Raw genomic sequence first — 27,393 nt, forward strand, 5'->3', positions numbered from 1 at the left:
CATGCGAAGCTTGTCCATGGCTGCTGAGGATGGTTGTGAGGTGCAGAAGCTCTTGGTAGCACAGCAACTCCGCAGTGTTAGACTCTGGATCAGACTCGGGGTCAACTCCAGGGTAACACGAGGACAGATGCCCAAGAACACGCTGTCTCTGACTTCTTGGCCTTCCTCTCTGAGCGCCGGCCTTCCCTGGGTGGAGATGGGTCTTGTCTGGAGGGGGAGCCCTCTCTGCCATTTGGGTTCTTGCCCAGCCTGGGGATCGGGGCTGGCCGAGGGGGGTCCCACCAGTGTGGGAGAGAAGGCTGGGAGCTACTTGAGGAGCATTTAGGGTTTGAGTCAGTTGTGTCTTTGAAAAAATTTACCCATTTGGACTCGTCTGTGGAAGCAATTAGGGAGATCACAGGACCGTTTCTGATTCCCGATTCTGTACAGTGTCTATTCAGAAAAAATAGAAAACAGTCAACTGGAACAGGGGATTATTTGAGCACACACAGAGTCCTGTTGTCTCTGAGGCATGCCCTCAGACAATTTGCCTTTTAGTGAAGTTTCAGCCCATGAAAGGAAATAAAAAGTGTCTTATTAGATGGCAAAGAAAAATGGACTGGACTTATGAGACTTCGAGAATTTTAGCTTTTTCTTTGTTAATGCAAACTTTGGAGGAGGGTGACTTTTTTAGATAATGCAATTTATTTGCACAATGCAGTAATTATTGTTAATAGTCAGTAACTATCTTCAACTAGGTAACATGCCTGTGGGTGTGTTGTGTGTCTTTTGTTCAAAGCTAAACTTCGCTACTTCTGAAGACCAGTGTACCTTAGGGATGTGACCAGGTCACATTTATTAAGCATTTATTTTATACAAGGCTTTATGGATGTTCTTGCTTGCCATAACCATGGGAAGTCAGGTAGAATATGTGGAAACTAAAGTTTCTAGAGAATTGGTAATGACCCAGTGTTATATGCCTGGTGGTGGAGATTTGAGCCCAGGTCTGCCATCTATCATCCATTCTTCTTCTGCAAAATGCTGACTCATTTGCTATAGGTCTGGCTGGAACCCAGCACAACTCATTGCTGTTTACAGAACATGTTTATATCCCTTATGTCTCTCATGTGTGGAATTTCATTCCCTGAAAGCACAGAAGGAAAAGTAAGGGACCCACAAATGCAAACAGGAACGTGCTGTTTGAACAGATGGTGTGGAGTGACGGAATATCGGTCTTCTGACCTTGATAGGAAAACGGTTCAGGTTCTTGGTTAGTGGGGAAAATCACTCTTAGCCTAAATTCCTACACAGGCTGCGGGAATGACTCTCCACGATCTGTTGGGTTGCTGGATTTGTTGAAGGGGGCATTGCAAGAAGCCGCCAGAAATTTGCAATGCGTCCCAGGAAAACACTCCCGCTGGGCGCCTTCTCTCCCCAATAGAGTCTGGTTTTAGCCTGGAGTCCTCAGGATGAGGCCCCTCCTTTGTTTAACGACCATTAAAGGATGTCTTAAGTTTAGTCTGGGTTTCCTCAAACAAAACCAACTCCCAGCTCATCCCCTGGAGTTGTTCAGGGATTTCCTGGGAGCTTGCAGGTTGTGGCGACTTCAAACCAGAAGGAGTCTCTGGTTTGCATCATCTTGTCTCATTGTCCCTTTAAAATATCTTTAAAATTAAAAAAAAAAATTTTATTGATTTTTTTACAGAGAGGAAGGAAGAGGGATAGAAAGCTAGAAACATCGATGAGAGAGATACATCAACCAGCTGCCTCCCGCACACCCCCTACAGGGGATGTGCCCACATCCAAAGTACATGCCCTTGACCGGAATCGAACCTGGGATCTTTCAGTTCGCAGACCAACACTCTATCCACTGAGCCTAACCAGTTTCGGCCCTTTAAAATATCTTAAGCCTTGGGGGCAATGGTAAGGTATGTACACATATAATACCTTAATAAAAAAAATTAAATACAAAAGCAAAAAAAAAAATATCTTAAGCCAGTGGTTCTCAAACTTTGGAGGGTGAGTCAAGGCCCATAAAAAACCCGGAGACCCAGGCTGGTTAAAGTAGGACAAGGATGGGCCTTTGTATTGTTAACAACCCCCACCCCCTGCCTTTCATGCCATTGTATTTTCCCCCTAACATTCTTTGACATGAATGTTCTCTTTTGTTCTCTCCCGCTGTCCAAATCCAACCCAATTCTCCTGCCTAGACCTTGTCCTCACCCTCATGCGCTTCACCTGCCACACTGCGCACAGCCTTCCAGCCATCAGCCAGTTCAGGCGCTGTGCGAGGTGTGAGTTATATAGTCCCCAACTTCAAGGGGTTTCCAGCTGGTGAAAGAGACACCGTTAAGTAAGGAGAGATGAGAGGTGAGGCTGGGCCGAGCACAGCACCGAGGAAAACTCAGGCTGTGCCGGGGAATTGAGTTTGGCCAAGCTGTTGGGCAAAGGAGGGAGGGCAACGGCTTATTTTCTAGGTAGGAGAACCGGCATGAGCCAGAGGAGGGGAGGGCTGCACAGGTTATCCGGGGAATGCGAGGTATGTTGATACCTGGAAAAATGTGACTGAGACGTGCGTTCTTTCAGGACACACATTTTCCTTTATAGTAGGCATTGATTTCATCTGCTGGAGAAAAAAAAAAGTGTATGTGTTTTGAAAAGTTCAGAAGGAGATGTAAAGTGTGGAACATAACCTGCTGATGACCTCACCAAATTAAGTGGTTCTTAAAAGGAGAGAAAAAAGTCAGTTGGTTATGTCTTTGTCTCCCTTGATAGTCTTTCAGCAATTGGAGACTGTGTACCTAATGACCACAGGGCCTGGCATATAGTTTCAGTCACTGAAAGCACAGCTGAATGTTGAGTTTCAGACTTAGGTACTTGGGACAAATTGCTATGCCTCTCTGGGCTCTGTTTCCTCAACTCTATTTTTTTTCTTTTCTTTTTAATTTTGTTTTCATTTTTTTAAATTAAGGTATTATATGTGTACATTCTTACCATCGCCCCCCCCCCCCCACCCCACTCGCATACATGCCCTCACCCCCAGTGTTTTACGTCCATTGGTTATGCTTATATGCATGCATACAAGTCCTTCGGTTGATCTCTTATCTCCCTCACCTCTCCCTCACCTTCCCGCTGTAATTTGACAGTCTGACTGCCTCTGTGTCTATCTTTTTGTTCATCAGGTTATAATGTTCTTTATTAGCCACCAATGAGTGAGATCATGAGGTATTTTCCCTCAGCTCTAAATAGAGACGGATTGGCACAGATAATCCCTAAGGTCGTATGCTCCTTTGTGACTTACCACACATCTCCCCATGGCTTATTCTCCCACACATCTATTCAGTGTTGCCCAGCAATGGCTAGGCCAGCTCTGTTCTAGGCCTTGGAGACCCAGTGAAAACCCACTGATCAGCCAGTGCTGAATGAGCACGTGACAGGGGAGGCCAAGTGCTGGGCAAATTGGACATGAAATGTGTGATTCCTCTTATGTTTATGCTGTGAGAGAGGGCCAGACTGCAGGTATGCTGGGTACCGGAGGATGCCACTCTGAGAAAGCAGCTCTGTGGTCCATGGGTTTGACCCAAGACACCATCCTCTGTCTGTCACCAATGGGCCATTATTGCAAGTTGTTTTATCTCTTTATGTCCTGTCCTCATTAAGAAAAAGGTTGTTCCTTTCAATGTGTTAGGAGCCGAAGTGTTCCAACTGGAAATTCAGATTAGCATCTGAGATCCTGTGATTTTTAAACGGAGTTGACTGAAATCTAGCCAAAAGTGAAGAAACAATGGCAGCAACGATAGAATTATCTTCTCTTAAACATTTGCTTTTGCATCAGATGTGACTTCATTTAATTCTTTCACATGTTTACGGAGGGGGCTGGTATGGTCCCTATTTTCAGAGGAGAAGATGGAACTTTAGGTTAGCGCTCAAGCTAGTAATTGTGGGAACCAGGGCACGGAACCAGCCCCAGCCCACAGGCTCAGGCGCTGACCTGCCGTTGGTCTGCCTGCGGCTCTGTCCCGGGGAACTCTGTGATTTAGGGTCGTGGCCAGTACACTATGGTCCTGAGGGCCAAATCTAGCCACTGCTTGTTTTTGGGTGGCCGTCAGCTAGTGTTTTTTTTTGTTTTGTTTTTTTTTTTTACATTTTTTAATGGTTGAAAAAAATCAAGAGAAGACTATATCTTATGACAGCTGAAAATTAAATGCACATGTAACACGTATGATTCAAGTTTTTTTGGAACACGTCCAGGATCGTCCGTCGGTGTGTTATCTGTGGCTGATTTCACACCACGACAACAGAGTTATATGACGTGCGAAGCCCAAGAAACGTGCAAAGCCATCAGTGTCTGGCCTTTTACGGAAACAGTTTGCCAACCTCTGGTTTAGGGCAAGAATTCTTTAGGCTTTGTGGGTTATTGCAAATCACCTGTCGCCTCCCAGCGCTGTCCTCACCGGTCCTGGGGGGAGGTAGGGAGCAGCGTTCCACTAAACCAGCTCTCCAGCAGACTCCCGGTCCTCGTTTCATTGTTTGGATATAAAATAAAAGTGTTTACCGTGTGCAGTCACTGGGTTGATAGTACCTGCTCCAGGCGACTTGCCAAAGTGCCATTTTATCCAAGATCAGGCTCTTAGTGTGGAGGATGATGTGGCTTTGTCATGGGACACGCGTTGTGTGGTGATTATTTTTATTATTAAGTTACTGTTAAAAGCCGAGTGGAGAACAATTGAAATTTCTCTGTTGTCTGCATACTTTTTCATCAGAAGGGACATTGTAGGCAGAAAAATCTGTATAAGGATGGGCCTGTCACCACCACCTGCGCCTTCCGGGCCCACCCTGAGACGGTCCTGTCACGTGGGGAGGAGTGGTGTGTGTGTGTGTGTGTGTGTGTGTGTGTGTGTGTGTGTGTGTGAGAGAGAGAGAGAGAGAGAGAGAGAGGGAGAGAGAGAGAGACAGGGTCCTGTGTACTTAGCTAAACTGGGGAGGCGCTCTGGCAATGCGGGGGTGGGCTTGACGGTGGGTTTGCAGAGAGTGTCGCTGTCTGTGTGTGGATACGGGATGGCCTCAGTGCAGCTCTGGCCGTGATAGGTAACGGGAGACAAGCACGCGGGGTCTGAGAAGTCTAACCCAAGTTCTTGCTTCTGTGGTAGCAGAAATTCCTTCTAGTCCTGCTTTTTCCTTAGTCTTGTTGCATGACAGCTCACCCTCCCTGAGGGCCACCTCTTGGCCTCCCCAGCCTCTGCTGGGGGGAATAATTGTAACACTAGCTGCCATTTGTGCCACATTCACTGTACGTTAGTTAAGTGCTTCCCATGGATTATATCATTGAAGACTTGTCATAGCAATCCTATGAGGTAAAGACCATTCGTATCTTTTTTTGTTTTGTTATGAAAATTCTCAAACACACATCTTCCCCTGTCCCCCTCCCATGCTCATCTTACTTATCAATACTTATCAGTACTTATCGGTACTTCATCCCAGCCTTGCTCGGCTAGGTGCTGCTATGATTACTGCTGAAAGAGGATGAGGGGCTCACCAGGTTCATGTAGCTGGTTGGGCTGGACTGCAGAGTGTGACCTGATTCCTGTGCTCTCCCGCCTCGATGACTTATGTTTGCTGCTGTTTATATAGCACCTACTATGTGCTGCTTAATCCCCCTCACATTAAGCCTACAGAGTAGATGGTAACTTACAGCTGCCAGATCTGAAGAAGCTCAGTTACTGGTCCTGATTCCAGGGTGGAGGTAGGGAAAGTTCCTTGAGGAACAGCCCTGAACATAAAAGCACTGAGTAAGTGGTGGCTGTTAGCTATTTTTATCATCCTCTGAGGCGGATGGGCGGTGTAGGAGGGAATTGGTGGGATTTATGGAGTGGTTTTATTATTCAGATTCAAGAAGAGGAAGTAAAAGACTTGAACTGGAGCATCAGAACTCTCAACCCCATTTTGCACTTTTTCAGGGTGGTGATGGCATGGGGGCAGGTCTGGGAATGAACAGAGAACTTAGGGGAAGGCAAGTGATGCATTTCTTGTTCACAGCATGCACACTGTTCACATTTGACCTTGGCCAGAGAGCTCTTCCTCCAGGAGAAACAGAGGGTGAACAATTCGTTAACAATGGCATCCCTTGAACTTGATCACCAGGTACACTTCAATCGAAGGTCTTAGGAGGAGTTGGGAACATGAATAAATGGAATGGGCCCAATAATGAAAAACCATACCTTGTCTCGGTCTTTCATATGTTCGCGTTTGAGAGAGAGGGTGAACAATGAGGGTGCCATGAGGTCAACAGCTATCTGGTCTCAGCATTGAGGTGCCAGTACCAGAAGGGTGAATTCCAAGCACTTACCCATTGCAAGGGGGAGTCTGCAGATCCAATTAGCTGTGGTCAGTTAAGAAAGCCAGACTCATCTTTTTTTTTTAACTAAAAATCAGGATTTTTGAAATGCTCCAGTGTCCTAATTTTTATTTTTGTTAATCCTCATTTGAGGATGTTTTTCCATTGATTTTTAGAGAGAGTGGAAGGGAAGGGGAGTGATAGAGAGAGATACATCGATTGGTTGCCTCCTGCATGTGCCCCAACCAGGGCTAGGGACGGAGACTGCAACCGAGGTACATGCCCTTGAGTGGAATCAAGCCCAGGACCCTTCAGTCCAAAGGCTGTTGTTCTATCCACTGAGGCAAACCAGCGAGGGCCAGTCTCCCAATTTCGAAATACCATACTTGCTCAAGATTTTAGGAAATACTGTGGTAATATGTCACATTTATACCTTAATTATATGCAATTTTTATTTGTCAATTATATTTCAGAAGAGTTGGAAAAAAACCACAATGGGAAAAAATAGGATAGTGTTTTAATGCAGATAAATAAAAAACCAAATAAACACTGGGTAAAATAAAACATGTTAGTGGGCTAGATTTGGGCAAAGGAGCTCAAATTTAGGACCCTCCCCCAAATTTATTATATAATGTGAAAGGACTCAGACAGAGATCTGGGCCTGCCAACTGGGACCCTCTCTTGAGATGAGGAGACAGGCCTGTGCAGGGATTTGGGCTGTAGTCTCAGTGTTGGTGTCTGAATCGAGTTGCTGAATCATTCTGGGACTTATTTTATTCCTTCATAAAGTCAAAGGGTTTTCAAATTACCTTCCTTAGATATGTCAGGAGCTCCATAAATGTTTGAGTTTCATTAAAAACACGGTCCTCCCTTCCAATTTGGCATTGTTAAAAATGGAAATATGGCCCTGGCTGGTTTGACTTGTGGACTGAAGGGTCCCGGGTTGATACTGGTCAGGGGCACATGCCTGGATTGTGGGCTCGATCCCCAGTAGGAGGCAGCTGAAAAATGGTTCTTTCTCATCATTGATGTTCCTGTTTCTCTCTCCCTCTCCCTTCCTCTCTGAAATCAATAAAAAAATATATTAAAAAAATGAAATGGAAATATGTGTTACAGCAAATTTTAATACATTGGAGAACACCAGTTATTTAGAACTTGGTTATTTAGCGATTATATTCAACGTAACACTAAGGTGCTCTTGATGATGTACTCCAATTTTTGGGCGTTGTCCCATGAACCAATAGGTTGCTGGTTCAATTCCAGTCAGGACATATGCCCGAGTTGTGGGCTCCATCCCCAGTAGGGAGTGTGCAGGAGACAGCCAACTGATGCTCTGCTCTCATATCAATGCTTCGCCTTCTCTCTCCCTCCCTTCCCCTCTATCTAAAAAATAAAATAAAATAAATCAATAAAAATATTTAAAAACCAAAAAACCAAATTCTCTCTAAAAATCAATAAAAATATTAAAAAAACTAAGATTACTTGAACTTTAAAATAAATATATAATAACAAGACTTGCTTTTATCCAAGTATCATATTCATATGCATACATATACATTTATATATGTACTGACATGTATGGAATATAGAAATCTCTGTATATGGTTCTTAATGAGATTTGTTTTGAAAAATAGTTTTGCTAAAAATACCCGTGGAAATTTCTAGCCTGGGATTCCAAGGTCATCCTCAGTTCTACATCTCAAGTTCACATAGCCTCACCAAAATAGCCCCTCTGGTAACTTTTTTCTCTGTGCATTTGAAAGAGTTCATCATGCCTCCAAAGCTCCCAAGAGGGAAGAGATGATCCAGCTGGTGGTTTGCAGGGTGGTTGGTGCTCATTCCCTCAATCGAAGCTTTGCCCCGGCTTTTGGAGGATGCAGAATTAAGGATTATGCCCACCCTTTCCCATGATGCCTTTTGATGACAGCATCAAGTGGAGGGAGTCATTTATTTGCAGATGAGGTGGAGTGAGCTAGCTCATTTTCTCCTTGCTCTGCCCAGTATCTTGTGCTGTGGGTAGCTTGCCATGCTGCCTGCTAGCCTTCCAGTCCCCTGCCTTTTGGATCCTAGGGTGGACATGGATGCCAGGTGCTCAGGGCACCACACAATGTCACAACTGCCTTCTGGGAAGTTTCTTATAATGGCATTTATTGCCTGGCTTCTGGGTTCAGTGGGAGAGCCCATTCCATTTACTATGTTCCTTGATCAATGATTTACCTCCCAGGGGCCAGTTTTATAGGGAGCTGTCGGATAATTTCACAGGGGAGATAAATGAGAGCGAGAAAGAATGATGGCCTTTCAGAATTGAAATCTGTGCATGTTCCAAACCCCATAAAATGCTACTGGATTTTATAAAAATGGCTTGAAGCGGTTCACATTTTGGTTAATTACGTCAGTGGGTAAAAATAACTATTGTCATATGGTGTGTGGGCTTGGTTTTAGAAGGATAAAGAGTCTATTGTTACCCATTGTGTTAGGCAGTCACTTGTTACCCATCTCTAAAAATTGATCATGTAGAATAGAAAGCCCGAAGCTTGCCACTAGCTTAAACCCAGGCTCCTCTGTGAATTTAGCCTCAAGCTGCTCCTGTTGAGAGCAGTACAGAAACCTTTTTAATTCAGCCTATTTAAATGGGTTGATAGACCCCGTTTCCAAGGTGAGGGTTTGTGACAGGTGGCCCTGAAATTGCCTTTGTGTCCCATGACCTCAGCTGGGATTTGTCCAGGGACGAACCAGGTTATTGCTTTAGGCCGAGGCTTCAGAGTCAGGGAGACCTGGGCTGTTCCCTCATTAGTTGTAAGATGATGGGTCTGGAGCTTAACTTTTCCAGATCTTAGTTGCTTCACCTGCAAAATGGGGATTAACACAGTTGCCTGCCTCGTGGGATTGTTGGAAGACTTAAATGAGATGACACCTGTAATGCAGAGATTGGCCAATAGTTAGGGCTTAATTAATATTATAACAGGTAGAACCAAACAGCATTAAATTTCCACATGGAGTTGCTCTCATTCTTTTATATATCACCTTCAAGCCACCTGTCCCCCAGGCTCCAAAGGTGACCTCCCCACCCCCTGTTTTCAGCTGCTGGTTTCTGTCTACATTGCATGCTCATGCTCTTTGGTTTTACTTGCCTGTGAGCTCTTGGTGAGCCAGAAACAACCATAAGTGCCCTTGGTACATTTGGCACCTCCCCTACGGCCTGGTACAGTGCAGGCTCCAGGAAAAGGCATGGATGGCAAGGGGCTCAGAGCCTGGAGAGCTCCTAGGGGCTGGAGTGGTCACAGAAGGTCATCAGATGAGTTATGGGTGGCAGCGTTGGAGCTTTGATGAGGCAGGAAGAAGGCTGTGAGGCTGGGAATGTAGGAACCTTGTCTTGCTTGAACCTCAAGAGAACTCAGCTGTGGGATCTGTATTGCATGTATCCTTTGGCTATTTTATAATTGAGGAAACAGATGACTTGGTGAGACCCTCAAGCCCCAGAGCTCACAAGTATTAGGGCAGGTTGAACCTGAAGCACTTGATCACTGTGTTGGGCTGTACTCACCAGACTCGGTTCCTCAGCAGTGAATGAGCTCTGTGCCCTGGATCTTCCCTGTGGCCCTGCAGACTCCCACCTACCCATCTCCACCCTGTAGCCTAAAGGGGGGACTGATTTTTTCTGCACCAGTGGGTGCTGTGTGCCCTTGGCCTTCAGCTTCCTGGCCGAATGCCTAGAAAGAGGACCCAGCTGGAGATGTGGGAGAGGAAGTCCTTGTCTTTTATCATTGCTGCTGTCTCAGGAGTTTTATTTTTAGATTTTATTAATTTTAGAGAGAAAGAGGAAGAGGGAAAGGGGGGGGAGAGGGAGGGAGAGAGAGGGAGAGAGAGAGAGAGAGAGAGAGAGAGAGAGAGAGAGAGGTATCAATTTGTTGTTCCACTTATTTATGCACTCATTGGTTGACACATGTATGTGCTCTGATTGGGATTGAACCTGCAAACTTGGCATATCGGGACAGCACTCTAACTAACTGAACCTCCTAGCCACAGCTATCTCAGGTTTCTTGCCGTTTCTTATTGGTTTCCCTTATCCCACCCACATCCTGTACACAGACCCTTTTGAACTTTCCACACTTACCCTGGTGTGTCTGTCACCTGTCCCTGCCAAGATCCTGATGCATTCTGGCATATTTTAGAAAGCCTGATCTAGCCCTTTACTTATTCTTCACTGTGCATTGAAGGGAGAGACTAGGTGAGCGGCAGTCAGGTACGTGGATGAAGGTACAGGGCCTGGCTCTCACCTTTGCGGTTCACAAATGGAGGTTTTGGCTTTTTAGGTTCTAAGTGAGGGATTATAGATGGAGTCACTGCAGTGTGCTGCCAGGATTGGGACAGAAATGTAGCGTAGCAGATATAACCCTGCTCTGCGTGTCCTGAGAGCATCAAATAAATAAATAAAAAATAAAAAATAAAAATGGAAATGGTCTGAGTTCTTATCAGCCCTAGGATGAGTCTGATTCTTTCATTTAGGGCTGTAGGTTATGAGGAGTTGGTTTAAGGTAGCCACAGTATGGAAATGGGAAGTCAAGGTGTATTGGGCAGAAAAGCATTTTTAGGACATGGCCACCGAGTGCACCCAGGAAGGATGGAGGAGGGAGGAGTCAGAGGTTATTCTGATGTTTATAGACGGGAGACAGGTTTAATGGTGCAGAGAGGGACTCAAAGAGAGGGAAAGAGATTATGCATGGGTCCACTTGGGTGTGTTTGTAGGAGAATGTTTATATGCACAGGAGTTGGGGTAGAATTTATTGATAGAAGTTTTAGGTAAATGCAGCTAGTGAGCTCCCTGTAAGTAGGTGTTGCCTAGGAAGAATCCAGTGTTCAGAGTGGACCACTGATGTGATGGCCATGGCTTTGGCCGAATTGGGATGGCCTCGAGGACATTGTTAATAGTTTTGTTTTCTGTGGAGTTCAATTTGGGGAACTGCTGGTGGTTCCAGAAGATGAGGAGAGAGATCTTTGGCTCATCAGCATAACTAAAGGAGGTGTGAAAAAGAACATACCTGTCTACGGAGAGGGAGAGGGCAGCTATAGACAGGCTGAGGGACTCAATACCAAGGGTCAGCTCCTCAGAAAGGAGGAGGGAGAAGAATCTACTGTGTAGTGTTGGGCATTTTGGGATACAATTCATGCCAAGCCATCTGGTTGACCAATGGGTTTCTACTGTACCTGAGGCGTTTAAATAACCAAAGTGCTTGGTAGAACTGAGAAACAGTCTCATATTCTTCTCTCATATGTTGGTATGTCTTCCTGCCAAGTCAGAGAGCTTTATCCCTTTCCCTTATCTCAGGTTTTGCTCCTGTTACTCAGCTATGGGGGACTGCATAAGCCTTCTGTCATCTGCAGATGACCTTGGGTGACTTTGTAGAGTGATGGCAAGAAGGAAGGTGAACTATGAGTCCTCCCTCTAGGTCAGGTCAGAATCTTAGGAGAAGCGGGGCTAGAGTGGTTGAGGTCAAGACAGAGGTGAAGACTTGGGTTCTGGTTTTGGTGCTTCTTCACCAGCTGTATGTCCTTGGGTGCCCACCTCTGTAACTCAGTTGTTGATCAATTATTGGAATATTTTGGACATAGTGAGTTTCAGATTGCTCATTGGTTTTGTTACAAGGATCTGAGCCTCAGTGTTGTCGTTGGAAAAATGGGGGCGAAAATTCCTTGTAGAGTTGCTGTGAAGTTTGAAAGGTGATGATGATGGCAACAGCAGCTACATAGATGGTTTCATTTCATCCTCACTGCAACAAGGCAGCTGTGATTATCATCTCTGTTTACAGATGTAGACACTGAGGATCAGAGAGATCAAGCTACTTGGCCCAAGTCACATAGCCAGCAAATGGTGGCATTCAATGATTTCCTCCAGGTGGTCTGGTTCCAGATCCCATGCTCCTAATCGCGATTCCAGGACCGTGTGCTCAGACACTGGATGTAGAGGAAGCCTTGCTCAGTGCCTGGCACACAGTAGGTGCTTAGTAAGCTAGAGTTCTTTCCTTTTTATCCTCAGCATGCATTTGGAAGTGGAGGTTCCCATAGTGCTTTTTGTCAGGCCTTGTCCTTGTCCCGGAATCTTGGGGCTAATCTTTCCCCATCTCTGGACCTTTGGATTTGCCTCCTCGCTAAAATGAGAGACTCATTCTTTTCTTCAGTGGCATTGGTTGAGTTCCTGCTGTATGCACCAGTCTAGGCACAGGGCACAGAGGAGGCTTCTGTTCTCATGCAGCGTGTACTTTGGTTGGAGGAGACTGAGCGTAATTGAGGTAAATGCTGAGGAGAAAACACACTATGATGTGATGGAACGTGAGGGGCACTGACTTCCATTGGCTAGTTGGAGAAGGAATCATGGAAGAGGTGACTCTTAGGCTGTGCCATGGGAAGGTCTGGGCAGAATGTTTTGGAGAAGCCAATAGTAATAAATCTGTAAGTCTCTAAAGGGGAAACTAGTTTCAGCAGCACTGTGAGGGCATGAGGGGGTGAGGAGATCAGAGAGGCTTTATGCTGTGGTTCAGAGTTTGAATTTTATTCTTAGTGTGATGGGAAGTTGGGGGGCATTTTTTCCCCATTAAGGTCCCTTTTGATTATTTTCCTGTTCCTTTGAAAAATTCTGTTAACCACCATCAAACCATAGAACACTCAACTTAGGCTTTTAAAGTATGGGGAAGTAATTTATGGATCACGATGAATATCTTTGAGGACCTCCAGAGACCTAAAGATGACAGATGGAGACACTGTCAACTAAACAGTCTTAAAGATCCTCATTTCAAACCCTCATTCTTCCTAAAGCTGCATGCCATAGAATTAAAAAAAAGATTACTGCCACCTCTTGGCAGAAAAAAGAAGATGAAATTTTTGTACAACGAAAATCCCAAGCCCAGTGTATTTCTTCAGTCCCACATTTGGCTTTCCACCTTGCAGTTGAGACCCAGAAATGGCTCTGGGGAAGGGTGGCCTGGCCTTGCCTTCCTCTCTTTCTGGCACTTTCTTTCTGGGTCCTTCTAACTCAGTTCATGATGGAGTGTCAGGAGGGAGTGTCGGATGTATCTGTGAGGACAAACATTGGCAAGCCATCAGCCGGTCATTCTCTGTACATCCAACCAGGTGAAGCCATTGCTCGTCCTTGACCCGCCGGTACACTGAGTTCCCGGACTCATTGTCCCCACACCCTAACCTAGGCGAGCAGGCCTTAGCTTAATGGACTTGTTAGCACCCCACTCCATTATTAAATTCTCAGCTGCTGGTTACTCATTTGCATTTTCCGAGGCTGAGCGAATCTGCTGACTTCCGTTTTCCTTTTCTGTTACAGATTTTGTGCACAGATGCCTGTAGTAGTAAGTACCACTTCCCTCTCCGCTCGTGTGTTGTTTGTTACTGCCCCCTGATGGACACAGCGACATTAATAGCAGTGGGAAAGCCACAGAAAATGCTAATTTGTGAAAATTCAGTTTTCAATTGTTCTTTAAATGTGTGTTGTGGGGGATGAAACGGCTGGTGAAGGAAACAATTCAATCCATTGTACAACATGGACAAAGAAAAAAATTATATTTTCTGTGATTTTTTCCAACCTATATCCATGGGTGATTAAAAAAACACACACAAAATCCATACAACTTAATTGAAACCACTATACCATAATGCAGTATGCTTTATTTTATGTGCTGTGATCCTATAAGTATTTTCTTGAGTTGTTACATTGCCCCATGATTTTTAAATGGTGCACAGAGTTTGTATAACCTTTAGAAAACCAGACAGCCTTTTGTGTATTTTTGCTTCCATGTGGAGTGCTTGATCCCACCCACTAACTCTAGTGCTGGTCCATTGAAGTCCTCCCTAGTCTATAGTAAAATGAGAAAAATAAGGATATAAGAATAAGTTTTAAAAAATATATATTTTTATTGATTTCAGAGAGGAAGGAAGAGGGAGAGAGAGAGATAGGAATATCAATGATGAGAATCATTGATCAGCTGCCTCCTGGAGGCCCCCTACTGGGGATTGAGCCTACAATCTGGGCATGTGCCCTTGATGGGAATCAAACTTGGGACCTTTCAGTCCGCAGGCCGACACTCTATCCACCGAGCCAAACCAGCTAGGGCAAGAATGAGTTTTTAATGAAGCTAACTATATTCAGTTGAAAGTACTGCCTATTTTGGGATTATGTAGTTAATAAGTTTTTTTGTTGTTGTTGTAAAATGTTTCAATAAGAAATAAAGATAATAGTACTTGGTAGTTTTTAAAAATGTACCTTTTTGGAAAAAGTTGGTAGCTTTTGTCCTCAAAATTAGGGGACTTTCTGGGTGATCACTTAGTAAGTTAAAATGTCTAATCATTGGGTTGTATGCCTGAAATGAATATAATATTATATGTTAACTGTAATTAAAAAATAAATACTTATTTAAAGGTACTCCCCGTAAATAGCCTCTCCCCCCAAAAAAGGGGGGCACTTTTTTTTTCTGGGGGATTGGTAAAATCCTAAAATTTGTGAACCATAGAGATAAAATAATTAGACTGTTCTCGGAGTACCATGTAAAGGGGACAGATCACGCTGAAACCTTCAAATAAAGAAATCTCGGTTAATAACAGTAATTATACCATTATACCAAGGCTGTGCAAACAATGGGAAGAATCCTGCAGTTGCCTTTTCTGCCTAGTTAATCAGCTTGCTCAATAAGCTTGTACCTCTGGCAGATTTGAATCACTGGCATGAAAGAAGAAAACCTCTGTGCATAGAGGTGATATTCTGGAGCAGAAGGAAAGATGAGGGAACGATGATATGATTAAAAATGTGTAATAAAAAAAAAACCCTGTTGTATAGCAAGTATGTGGTGGGTGTGCCATTTTATTAGTTTGCATTTTGCTTTTCTCTTCTGTGTACTAGATGGCTCCTGTGGGCTGAGTACAGCCCCATCTACCACCACTGAGATTCTTACCAATAGAGCAATGGAAAACCTTCCACTAACAACTGTGATCGATGTGAACCACCAGGATCCGCAGCATTTACAAGGGAACAGTGACAACATTACTCCAGTCATGGGGCTGGCTCCTGGTACGAACTATTATATCAGATACTCAAATGGTTCTATCTGCTGCCAAGTGCATACAAGTGAGCAAGACTTTCTTTGGGGTGGATTGCAGGGTTTAGAGAATGTATTATAATGTCTTCATGTCTGCAGTGTACGCGAGATCTCTTTATTTGAGCTTCAACAGTAAAATGCAAACTTGTATCTCTCTTCTCCCCATTCTTGGCCCTGTTGCCTGGCTGGAGGGTATCCTGATTCTTCTGAGAGCTGCTCTAACCCTCTTCCAGTTTGGTCTTCCAGCAGTACTTCCACGGCTGAGCACAGGGGTAGATTCAGAGGCCCAGGTTGGCTTCCTGGCTCTGTCAGTTTTGAACTCTGGGCAATTCCTCTTAGACCTCATCTTTATTAAAAACAAAACAAAACAAAACAAAACACACCACACCAACAAGCTATATACACACATTTTATTTATTAATTTTTTAAAATTGATTTCGGAGAGGAAGGGAGAGGGAGAGAGAGAGAGAAACTTCAATGATGAGAGAGAATCACTGATTGGCTGCCTCCTACACACCCCAAACTGGGAACCGAGTCCACAATCTAGGCATGTGCCCCAATCAGGTATCGAACCATAACCTCCTGGTTCATAGATCAATGCTCAACCACTGAGCCACGCCTGTTGGGTGCACACACATTTAAAAGACATATTTTAAAAGTGCTTTATTTTCTAAACCATTGAAACACAAGAACTTGCTTTCCTAAAAACTTCTCAAAATCTCTGCACGAACTAACAAAATTTAGTTCTCAACACATTTCTCCATCTTTAAAACAGATCTGTAGCCTTCCTCATGAAGTTAATGAGTATATATGCATGCATGTTTGTATGTACGTATGTACAGCACCTGGCACGGTGCCAGGAACATGGTCCCAAACTTTTGCTGCCTCCACCACTGTGACCATGGTTATTATTTTAACACCCCCCTCATCACCCTCAGCATTGACTGTAGTGGACACCATAGCGATAAGCTGCCCCTCTAGCAAGAGGAAGCGCAAGTCTGGAAGGGCTTTGAGGCATGAAGTGTACTAACTTATGGGCCTTAGACTCTTCCCTGCCTGTGCCTTTTCATTTCTCTTGTTTCCTCTCCCGCCTCTCTCATAGATTGCATAAATGGTTGCATCTCCACAGGGCCAGGTGAGGCACACTCTCCATGCTGACATTTGAAGGTTACGTGCATGCTGAGGTGGTGTTACCTGTGCCATCTTTCCTCTTCCGGGGTCAGTACCTAGGTCCTTGAGAAGAAGAGTCCCATGGCTGTGCTTCCTCTCCTGTTGCAAGTTGCTATTCCTCAGTCTTGAATATAATTAGTATGCGTCCACTTTTAAGTTATAGTTAATAACTGTAATAACTTTCATAGTTTTAAAAAAAAATCCGCACTCAAGGATTTAAATTGCTTTCTGAGAGGAAGGGGGAGGAAGAGAGAGATAGAAACATCAATGAAGAGAATCATTGATCAGTTGCCTCCTACACGCCCCCTACTGGGGATGGAGTGCTCAACCTGGGCATGTGCACTTGACCAGGGAATTGAACCTTGACCTCCTGGTTCATAGGTTGATGCTCAACCACTGAGCCGTGCCTGCTGGGCAGGACAGATTTTTTATACGTCCATATCCAGTGACATGTTTACCATGTCATGGTGCCTTAATAACCCACCCTTAGTGTTTAATGTAATGTGTTAGAGCTGTCAACAGAGGAGACATTCGAAAGGATTAATTTCAGGTCATGTGGGAGAGAGCAGGTCCATATGTCCAGGACTGGATTCTAAGACCAGTTCTTTCTTCTCTATGTGATTCTGTTCCTTGTCATCTTCATACCAGAAGGTTATGGAGCTTCCTCTGATTTCAGGGTTTGGCAAAAAGTTACCAGATACTTCTGTACTAGATGATGCCTCACTACATGTGGTTGTTTTCTGTAAATGGGGAGATAGACCCACTTTGCATCTGACGTCTCTGTTTGTAGCAGCTTCTATAAAGATTTAGCCCTCGTTCAAGTCACAGCCATGATGGCCAACCTCTGTCATTTTGTCTATGCTTTAAAGCCTCCCCCCCCCCCCCCCCTTTCATACTGATGACTTTTTGGTTTTCCATTTGTCTTTCATTCAGTTGATGTGGTACCCACTTCCTTCCTTTAAAATCTTTCCCATTGCTTATAAATGATTGAAAATTGTTTGCTGAGCAACATTTAATCTTTCTGTAAGTTGTTATTGAGTTTGACACGCATCTTCATCCAATAATGCTTATAACTGTTGGACTTCAAACTTTTTCGATTGACCTGGATGTTCTTTGTCTTTCACATAGAAATCATCACTTTTAAAGCCTTTAAACCAGTGTCACAAGTTTCTTGAGATGGAGCATGTTCCTCATAAGCTTCCTAAAGTATTCAGCAGCACTTTCTTCACAATAAAGTAATGAATTAAAACTTCCCACAAGTGCTCTTTTTTTTTTTTTTGGTACAAAATTCAACATTTTTAAGTGTAAAAATATCTATTATGTTAACACCTTCAGCAAATTTGACATATGAAATTTTGAAGCTTGTTGTCAATACAACAAAATAGCACACACATCAACATATGTGTAACTTCATCTATTGAAAAAAAATACCTGCATTATTAACCGGAACACCTAATAATTCTTTTGCAAATATAATTTTTTTTTCTTTCCTTTTTCTTTGGAAACAATATTGAAATAGCACCCAGTCCTGCTATTTCCATTAGTCCCACCAGTGTGAATATAGTACGGAAAAACAACGACTCAGCTGCTTTTCATTCTGAAGGAAAGGAAGAGACGAAAAGCAGCCAGCAGACTTCTGGTGAAAATCAAAGCGGCACTCATATCCCCGACTCAAGTCCAACAAATTTATATACCTTCTCCATCACTCCGGCAAATGCCAATTTCAGCAGAGACACAACAGGTAACATGACTAGCTCCCAGCAATGGTCATGAACCATCACTCCTTATTGCCCGATTGGCTAGAGCCTTGTCCATTCAAGTTGCCCGATGAAAAGAGATTGATTGTCGTTGACTCTGGGATAGGAGAAAGGATTCTGTATTGTGCAAAGCCCAGAAGTTCAGGTCACCTGATCATTCAGTATTAAGGCCCCTTGTTTTGGGGATGTTTTAAGTAATTCCAAACTGCTTGGTTGTAGAAATCTTTTGTTTTTATTGGTTAATACGTTTCTGCTGGGACTTGGGAGCAGCGACCCCATTGGAAATGTGTTTTGATGGTGTCACTAATGACTAGGCTTCTTCTAAGCTCCCCAGGAAAATTGGTGTTGTGTTTATATTCTCAAGAATTTTTCTTGGGGAATGAAATTTTGGTAGATTTTACAGAGGAATGTGTGTTCCAAATGAAAGTGCCCAGTGACATTTCATTGAACTTAGATTTGTACTTAGCTTAGATGTCAATATCCTGAGCCTCCTGTTATAGCTGCAAAATTAGTTCTCTATCTTTTTTTTAAGCTGAAAAGAACCAAAAATATAAAACAGACGTGAGAAGGTCTTTTTAAGCTGAGAAGAAGCACACATTTGAAAAAGAGGCTCATTGTTGGTTTTCTGGTGTGGAGGTGTGATCTCATTGGCTGGTGAAGCCAGGAGTCTGGCCTCTTGGAGTCCAGGGCTTGAAGTGACCGCCTGGGCCAGTGCCTTCTGCACACGGAGCAGACAAACACTAAACCAATGGCTTTCAACTTGTCTGCTTTTCAGCTAGGAAATAATTTCTTTAAGCAAAATCTTTCCCAGAAGCCCAGTAAGTAAACAGAACCAGGGAGAGAGGGGCTAAGGGATGGGGTGTCTCAGGCCCCTCTGATAAACTCAGAGCATGGTTTTAGGGGGGAACCCCCCTCCCCCTGAATAAAGATTTCTATATTATATTGTGAAAGAGAGGAAAAGAAGGTGCTAGAAGAGAAGGAGGGAAAAGAAGACAGAGTTTAGAAATGGTGGCAGGGACAAGGGGACAGAGAATTGGCCCCTCATGTTAATGGGGAAGAGAAGGTGGTGAGTTAGCAGGAAGCGGCCAGCTGGAAGCTGAGGACCCTTATTCTGCCTTACAGCCTGAGGACAAGCACCTACCATGTGCTTAGCTGTCCTTATTCCATGATTTTTGTCCTCCTGGCAACCCCAAGGGCTACAGTGGATGGAACTGTAAAGCTGAGAAGTTAGGTTTCTTGTGAGATCCCAGAGTGACAAGTGGTGGGAACCCAGGGGGCCTGATTCCTGACCCCTGTGACACAATGATGCTCATAACAGGTACCCAGTGTCATTCAGCTGGCGAGTTTCATTAAAAAAAAGAAAAAGAAAAAGGCACACAAATGGCTCAGTTTAGAAATCTTTGCATCAGCAAACTTTCAATGTGAAGACTAGAACCACACAGTGGGCCAGCTGCACGGGGCGCGGTGTCTCAGGTCCGGCCTCCTGCAGACCTCAGGCAGGGTTTCTGCTCTGTCCACAACATACCTGTGCTTGTATGTGCTTCAGGCCAGAGCCCTGGGTTCTGATTTTCCTGATGCCCTCAAGCGTGTGTTCTTGAGCAAGTCACCCTCCTCTTCGCAGCTCCAGGTTCTCATAAAGGTAGGGAGTGGAAGTCATTTTGGCTGAAATGGTTTGGTTTATGTCGCTGAGAGCCAAATCAGGTGATGGAAAGAACGGTGAGGGGATTGAAAGCACAGATTGAAAGTTCTCTGAAAAATCCCCTTGGGTTCAGAATGCAGGGATGCGTTCCTTCGTAGAAATGTCTTGGTAGTACGAAATGATATTACTGTGTTCTCTCGACTCGAGACCTTTAGACGTATCAAACAACCACTTTATTTGATGCTCTGTTCCTGGTGTCCAAAAACAGATGTCTGGAATGCTGCTGTTTAAAAAGGGGCAATTTAGAAGAGTGTCGAGTCACTGTTGGTCCACTGTCTTGGGGAGTATTACCGATCTTAAAAAGTTCTGGATTTAAGATTTATTCTCTTCTCTTCTGCATACGATACATATTTTCTCCTGCATCGATGGAACTGCCCTAGACTCTGATATAAAGGAAGTGGTTTCTAGTGGGTAATATCGAAACATCAGCTTTACGCATATCTTGTTCGCGTGTTTTTAAAATAGAGGCTCTCCCAGTGTCTGGCCTTCGTGTTGCCACGGGGGTGACCACAGTTGCACTTTCCTGGAAGAATAATGGCACTACCACCTACTGGATGCTCCTAGAAGCCATGGGAAACCACAAGGAGAGTGCCAGCATTTCAGTCCGCAAGCCAGAGGTTATATGCAAGGCCACCCTGAATGTTTCGGAATCAGACAACACAGAGAGAGAGAGAGGTGAGTTACAAGAGTGTGCTTCTCATCTACTTGCAATTTAAAAAAAAAAATTGATTTCTTAGAGAGAGAGAGAGAGATGAAGAAACATCAGTGTGATAGTGAAACATCCATCGGCTGCTGGGCATGTGCCCTGACTAGGAATCAAACCAGCAACCCTTCTGTTCATAGGACAACACCCAATCAACTGAGCCCCACTGGCCAGTCGGAGGAGCTTACCATATCCCCCGAGAAAAGGAATACTGAGGCAGACCTAGACATGTCCTGCATCGACAGTGGAGGAGTTATTTGCAGATTTCAGAGCATTTTTCAGGGCAACTCTGTGAATTGAGAACAAACATTTCACCCCCAGTTTGTATGTAGGACACAGACTGCAAAGTGGGTGCTAGGATTCCTGATTGCAAGGGACAGAAACCAGACTTACCATAGCTTAGGTTAGAAGAGCAACTTACTGGCTCAGGTATATTTCCTCACCACAGGCAGTCAGGCCTTACTTGAGTGGGTTCTGATGAACAATGTTTGACTGTTGACTGTCCTTGAAAAAGCACATCTGGACTTGGGTGGGAGACGGTGATTTCCTGAAAGCAGGGAGAGAGAGAGATGCAAATAGATGAATTTGAAAGAGAGGCACAGATACCTATGCTGCTTCCTGGGATAAAAGTACAGAGTGAAACATCTGCCCCAAACCGGGGCCTTTGCAGGCACAGGCATCTCTGTCTGGGGGCAGAGGGGAGCAGGGACTGTGGGGTCTTAATTGTGGGGCAGCAAGAAGACAGGCACGTGCTTCTGTCAAATCATAACGTCTTTGCCTTTTGTGTTTGAAGCAGATGCCACCTGTACAGAGAGGTCGGCCCAGACACTGAGGAGTCTTACTGCCCCTGAGTACACATGCCAACTCGAACCTCAAGACCCACCCACTGCCTTTCCTCCGACCGACGTGAAAGTCCTGCTTCTTGGGTTAAAGTCTGACATGCGGTACAAGGCCACTGTTTATTCTCGAGCACCAACCGGCGAGGAAGCACATCCCTGCGCCATAGAGTTTAGCACACGTATGTTGGATTTCATAAAATGGCTTCAGCCAGTTGCTAGCACAAAGTATTGGCCTCTGAGATTCTGAGTTACCCCTTGCTTCACCAGCGGACAGGGCAGACCCTTTGAGGTTCTTCTCAGCCCTGTGGCCAAGACACTGCTTTCTCTGAGCTCAGCCACTCTGTGCAGACCCTGGGGAGCTGCCTCGGGTTTTCCTTCATTTCTCTGCACATGAGCCAATGAGACAAGCTGGTGTAATATTTTTCTCTTACAAACCGATATTCATTTAGTCAGTGTTGTTTAAGTATTTTCTCCTTGAGATAAGAGAATGAGTTTCCTCTTTTGGAGTGACCTTGGGAAGCACACTGCTCTTTCTTAAAAAAAAAAAAATCTTTTTTTAAATTGATTTCAGAGAGGAAGGGAAAGGGAGAGAGAGATAAAAGCATCAATGATGAGAATCATTGATTGGCTGCTGCCTGCATGCTCCACACTGAGGATTGAGCCCGCTACCTGGGCATATGCTCTGACTGGGAATCAAACCTCCTGGTTGAAAGAGAGACACTCAACTACTGAGCCACACCAGCTGGGCAGCATGCTGCTCTTTCTATGGAAACTTGTTGCTGCTTTTTACCTCTCCTTTAAAACTACAGCTCAGCCTGAGCTGACCAAGAGCTAGCAAGTGGCGGGGCAGGGACTGGAACCCAGGGGTCCTGGCTCATCCCACATCAATGCTTTAATCCAAGGTCTGCCCCTTCCCCGGCAGACCTTGGATTAAATCCTGTAGATTGACCAGTGCGAGAAGGCTTTTTGGATTGGTGCTGGTGAGCGGCTAAACAAATGCACAGTTCCTCCCCTCAGGGAGTTTCATTCTAGATGATGATGGAGACTCGAATACTTGGAAAAGCACGTGGCCTGCTCTGCGGGTTTAGGAGCAAACACCACAGCATTGCGGTTCTCAGGGGCTTGGTGGCAGGCAGCATAACCTGACTCTGGTTACCATATCCAAAAGTTTATCTATTCTGAAAGGCTGTCGGAGGCCCACTGATCAGAGGGTGGAGGACCCAGGGCAGAAAATGGATTAGCATCCAGAAAACTCCGGATGGCTGGACTGCACTGGATTCGCTGACACTCTGAGGGTTCAAAGTCTTGAGATAGAGAGCTGTCACATACCTGCTTTCTGGATTTCTGTGCTGGAGAAGGGAGATGCTGTCCCCCAGCTTCTACATGGGTCCCAGGCACTTCTCCCCACCAAGGGGGCGTGGAGTGCTGTTTGGAAAAGGGGCTGCACAGGGAATGCAGGGTCACTCACTGTCCACTGTTGCTGCCCCTGAGGGAATCCACCACATCACACGGAGAACCAAGAGCAGCTATGCTATTGCAGTCGGCCAGGTTGCTTCTTCATAGAAGAAGATGCCTGACTTTTGCTGGGACCCCATACATGTGTGTGCGTTGTGGTTAAGCGGTGTGGGATAGAAAGGAAGCATTGCTGAGGGCATTTCTTGGACTAGATGGCATGCCTGATGACAGTGTCTCTCTCTCTCCCTCTCCCTCTCTCTCTCTTTCTCTCTCTCTCTCTCTCTCTCTCTCTCTCTCTCTCTCTCTCTCTCTCTCTTTCCCTCTCTTTCTTTTTCTCTCTCTCTGGCTTGGCCATTCTGGTGATTGTGAACTCCTCTCGTGTCTTCACAGAATCCATTGCGGTTTTTGACTTGAAAGCTCCAGACATCAACATCACTGCCACGAGCATGATCCTGACCTGGAAAATCAATGTTACTGACTCTCTCTACAACTATGAGATACACGTTGCTGGGGAGACCGCTTCCCTCAATCTCACCGTCAATGAGACTTGGGCCTTCATCACCCCACTTAACTCGAACACCTTATACAACATCACAGTGCACCCGCTCCTGCAGGACGGCTCTGCGGGCATGCCGGGCTTCCTCCAGGTGTACACCCGTGAGTGCACGCATTGTTAGCTAGCCTTTCTTGCCTACCTGCCATGCGCCAGGCCCAGTATGAGGCTCTGCTTCTGGCCTGCAGAGTCCACGGGACTTTTATATTCAGGATCTGCGGTACAATACCAGTGATCCTCGACCCACCCTGCCACACGCCCACGTAGGGTGATGTGTTTTCCTCGCTCTGTCTTGTTTACTGTTCGCAGCCCTGTGACCTGGCTGCCATGAAACTGTTTTATGGATGAGGCAGTCAAGGCTGAGAGAGGTGCTGTTGGCAGGTGTCACACTCGGCAGATGACAGAGGTGGGGTTAGACAGTGGGGGTGTCTTGACCCCAGCCTGTGCGGATAATGACGGTGTGACAGAGACGTGGAGCAAATTGCTACATGGAGACAAAAAGAACCTGGATATTCATGTCCCCTTGTCCCTAGGGTGCTGTTGTATAATGAAGCAGGGCTCAGCTGTGTCTCATCCCTTGTTTGCTTAACTGTCCCTTAAAGATCAGATGATTGGCGGCACATTAAAAGCTTTTTGTCCAAAGAGGCTCCAATAATTTAAAGTAAAATTAACAGCGTGCCAGTGGTGTGGTAGGGTGATACTATAACAGTATCAGGGTAGCCGTGGCTTTCAAGGTAGGTAGTAGGATCTCTGTTTTACAAATGAGAAAACTACAGCTCAGCACGAGCTGAGCAAGAGCTAGCAAATAGCGGGGCAGGGACTGGAACCCAGGGGTCCTGGCACATCCCACATCAATGCTTTAAGCCAAGGTCTGCCCCTTCCCCGGAAGCACACTGGCAGTGGCCAAGGTCCCACTCCAGACCCTGAAACCTTGACCTCCGGGATACATGCCTCCTCTCATTTCCTGGGAATGACCTTGAACAAGCTAAGCAAACAGTTTCTGTAATCCTGTAGCCAAGTGTGCTCTCAGAGGCCAAACACCGGTTTCTGAGGGGGTTCACATTGTAGGTGGCAGTGCAAAGAAGAGAAAAAGAGAGGTCAGGGCCAGTTAGCCTCATTGTAAATATTTTGTGAGGTTCTGTCACCTTGTTTTCTGGAGATAGAGCCTTATTTGCCCCCTCTTTTCTTTCCTCAGGTCCTCGTCCAGTTTCTGACTTCCGAGTGACGAATGTCACCACAAGGACTGTTAGCTTAGCTTGGAGCAGCAATGACTCTGTCTCCTTTAAGATACTCACCCCACAGGGCGGAGCTAAAAAATCTCAGACCACAACCAATGAAACTAGTATCGTCATTGATGGCTTATACCCCGGGACCGAGTACTGTTTTGAAATATTTCCACAAGGGCCAAATGGGACTGAAGGGGATTCCCAGACAGTTTGCAATACAACTGGTAAGCAAATAGGCTGCGTCGTCTGCGAAACAGTGATGGTTCTTAAAGAACATCAGTATAATGTATAGATGCCAGGTTTTCCACATGTTGTTTTTCTTTTATTACCTAAGAAAAGTCTTTAAAGAACATTTACAGTGACACAAATGCATATTCATTCTATAAAATACAGATAAGAAAAATAATCACGCATAAACCATCAATCAGAGATAATCACTGGTAACTTTTGATGAAATGCAGTTTTATAATTGTTGAGGATAACATAAACGAGGGAATGATTGAAAATTTGTTGAGAATAACATACATCCGAAAAGCAACACATGCGAAAAGCGCACACACCCTAAGCACGTAGTGTGGTGAGTTTTCACAAGCCGAACCCATCTGGTCGCCAGCTCTCAGGTCAGGAAACGGAACATGGTTTTTACTAGAAGACCCCCAAAGGGGGCACTTTTATAACCAAGGCAAAGGACCAGAGAACTGATGGGGGAATCGGCAAGAGCCTCTGTGTTATGGGGGAGTCAACATTCGTGAAAGAACTGAGTGTGTGCGTTTCTCACCCATGTTTCGGAGTTTGCACTTTTGTGAATTCATTCGAGACTCACGATGAAAGAACAAGTTCCCTTAACAGACACTTTGAAGCAAAGCTAGAGATTACAATGGCCGCTAACAGACTCTCTCTCCCCCCGCCCCCCCCCCCCCCCCACTTCCTCCAACCAGACTCGGCTGCAGTGTTTGACATCCGTGTGGTCAATGTCACCACAACTGAAATGGGGCTAGAGTGGCAGAGTATAGACAATGCCTCTGACTACATCTACCACCTACAGCTGGAGTCTCAGCACGGCTCTAGCCAGATGAACAGCTTCTACAAAGCCATCACTCTCAGGGGCCTGATCCCGGGCACCTTGTATAACATCACCATTGTTCCAGAAGTGAACGGTGTCCGGGGGATCTCTAGGTTCATTAAGCAGTACACACGTAAGTGTCTTAGGATGCCCTCTGAAAGGGAGTACCTCCCTGACTTTCCCTTGGAGGGTGGGGTGTAGACATTGGCTAAGGGGCCATTGTTTCTGGGCTTCAAGTCAAATGCGAAGCTCTCGAAGCTGAAACTATCAGCAAGGGTTCTGTTCTTCTAACGGGGCACTGGTGCTGAGCCTAATGAACGTGGCATTGTCTTTAGAAGCAGAAAGCGATCCCATAAGCCTGGGAAACATACCTGTCCCATTCATTCATTCCTTGGGAGTTGAGATGAGGGGAGGGTCTGCCTGTCATTGGTGTGGGAAGATGCTGCTCAGAGGAGGAGCGTTGCATGCAGCAGTGAGGGAGGTGCTTTGCTCATAATAAGTGTGTGGTAGAGATGATAGTTTATAATATCTTTTTAGCATACATTTTTCTTTCACTGATCAGATTTCAAAAACAGACAGGAAATTATATCTTGAAAATTTCGGACACTTATGAAGTGTCGACAGAAGCATGAAAAAGTTTATTCTTTTTGAGATATAATCTGTATAATTATTCTCTGAATGTCTTTTTGAGAAGTCTCCCATCTTTTGAATTAGCAAATATTAGGTTTATTCATTCTTTATCCAAAGGAGATGGGCTATTTTTACATGCACTAGATAAGAGTCCTGGAATTCAAGCTAATGCATGCTTTTTTTTTTTTTTTTTTTTTTTTTGTATAAAAACAAAACAAAACACAAAACCAAGGGCCCAGCAATGTGTTCAACATTGAAATAAGTACCAACACCACATCGGCAACCTTCAGATGGAATAACTCTGATAAGGCCTCTCCCACGTACGTCTACCGCCTTCTCATTGAGAAAGACGGGGATTCCAGCAATGCAACTGAAATAGTCACAGACACTGGCATCACCAATGCTATGGTCACCGAGTTAACACCTGGCTCCCGGTACAGAGTCAAGATCTTCACCCTCCGGAATGCCACTTGGTCACTGGACCCTGGCTGGAAGCCATTCTGTACAGGTGAGTAGCCCCAGGTGCCTGCTGGACCTCTTCCTGTGGGGTGCCGGCCTTGCAGGTGGTCCTCTTCACGCTTTAGTTTACCAGGTGTTGTGTGTATGTTATAATAGACAGTGAGCTCTCGGAGGCATCCTGTGAGCTTATTAGCCTCCGAGAGCTCATTAGTGCTCTCTGGTTGCCCTCATCATTTATTCACGCAATATATATTTCGTGAGCACTTACTATATGCCAGGCACTTTAAGACAACTTGACTCAGCTAGGTCCCAGCCTTCCTGGAACTTCCATTCTGGTGGGGACATCATAAACATGACGCGGTAGTTATTAGATGATGATGACTGCCGAGGAGAGGGGAGAACACAAGGAAGGAGGAGAGTAGGTGTTTATC

The 27,393-nt window shown here is 45.1% G+C and overlaps 1 protein-coding gene across 2 annotated transcripts in view; it reads left to right on the plus strand.

Moving 5' to 3' along the window:
• The window catches only part of PTPRJ (protein tyrosine phosphatase receptor type J), a 132,592-nt gene that overhangs the window by 85,833 nt on the left and 19,366 nt on the right, over window positions 1-27,393 (plus strand). The window contains exons 2-10 of one of the 2 annotated variants that reach the window (XM_045577411.1): window positions 13,644-13,668; window positions 15,213-15,380; window positions 18,098-18,319; window positions 20,500-20,709; window positions 21,531-21,755; window positions 23,422-23,688; window positions 24,780-25,034; window positions 25,749-26,006; window positions 26,736-27,011. In XM_045577411.1, the coding sequence (XP_045433367.1) occupies window positions 13,644-13,668; window positions 15,213-15,380; window positions 18,098-18,319; window positions 20,500-20,709; window positions 21,531-21,755; window positions 23,422-23,688; window positions 24,780-25,034; window positions 25,749-26,006; window positions 26,736-27,011 (1,906 nt within the window). The remainder of the gene's footprint in view (window positions 1-13,643; window positions 13,669-15,212; window positions 15,381-18,097; window positions 18,320-20,499; window positions 20,710-21,530; window positions 21,756-23,421; window positions 23,689-24,779; window positions 25,035-25,748; window positions 26,007-26,735; window positions 27,012-27,393) is intronic. The other variant, XM_045577412.1, reaches the window with a different exon arrangement.

This window comes from Pipistrellus kuhlii, unplaced genomic scaffold (assembly GCF_014108245.1).
Source record: "Pipistrellus kuhlii isolate mPipKuh1 unplaced genomic scaffold, mPipKuh1.p scaffold_m20_p_9, whole genome shotgun sequence".
In the NCBI taxonomy this organism is placed as follows: Eukaryota; Metazoa; Chordata; class Mammalia; order Chiroptera; family Vespertilionidae; genus Pipistrellus; species Pipistrellus kuhlii.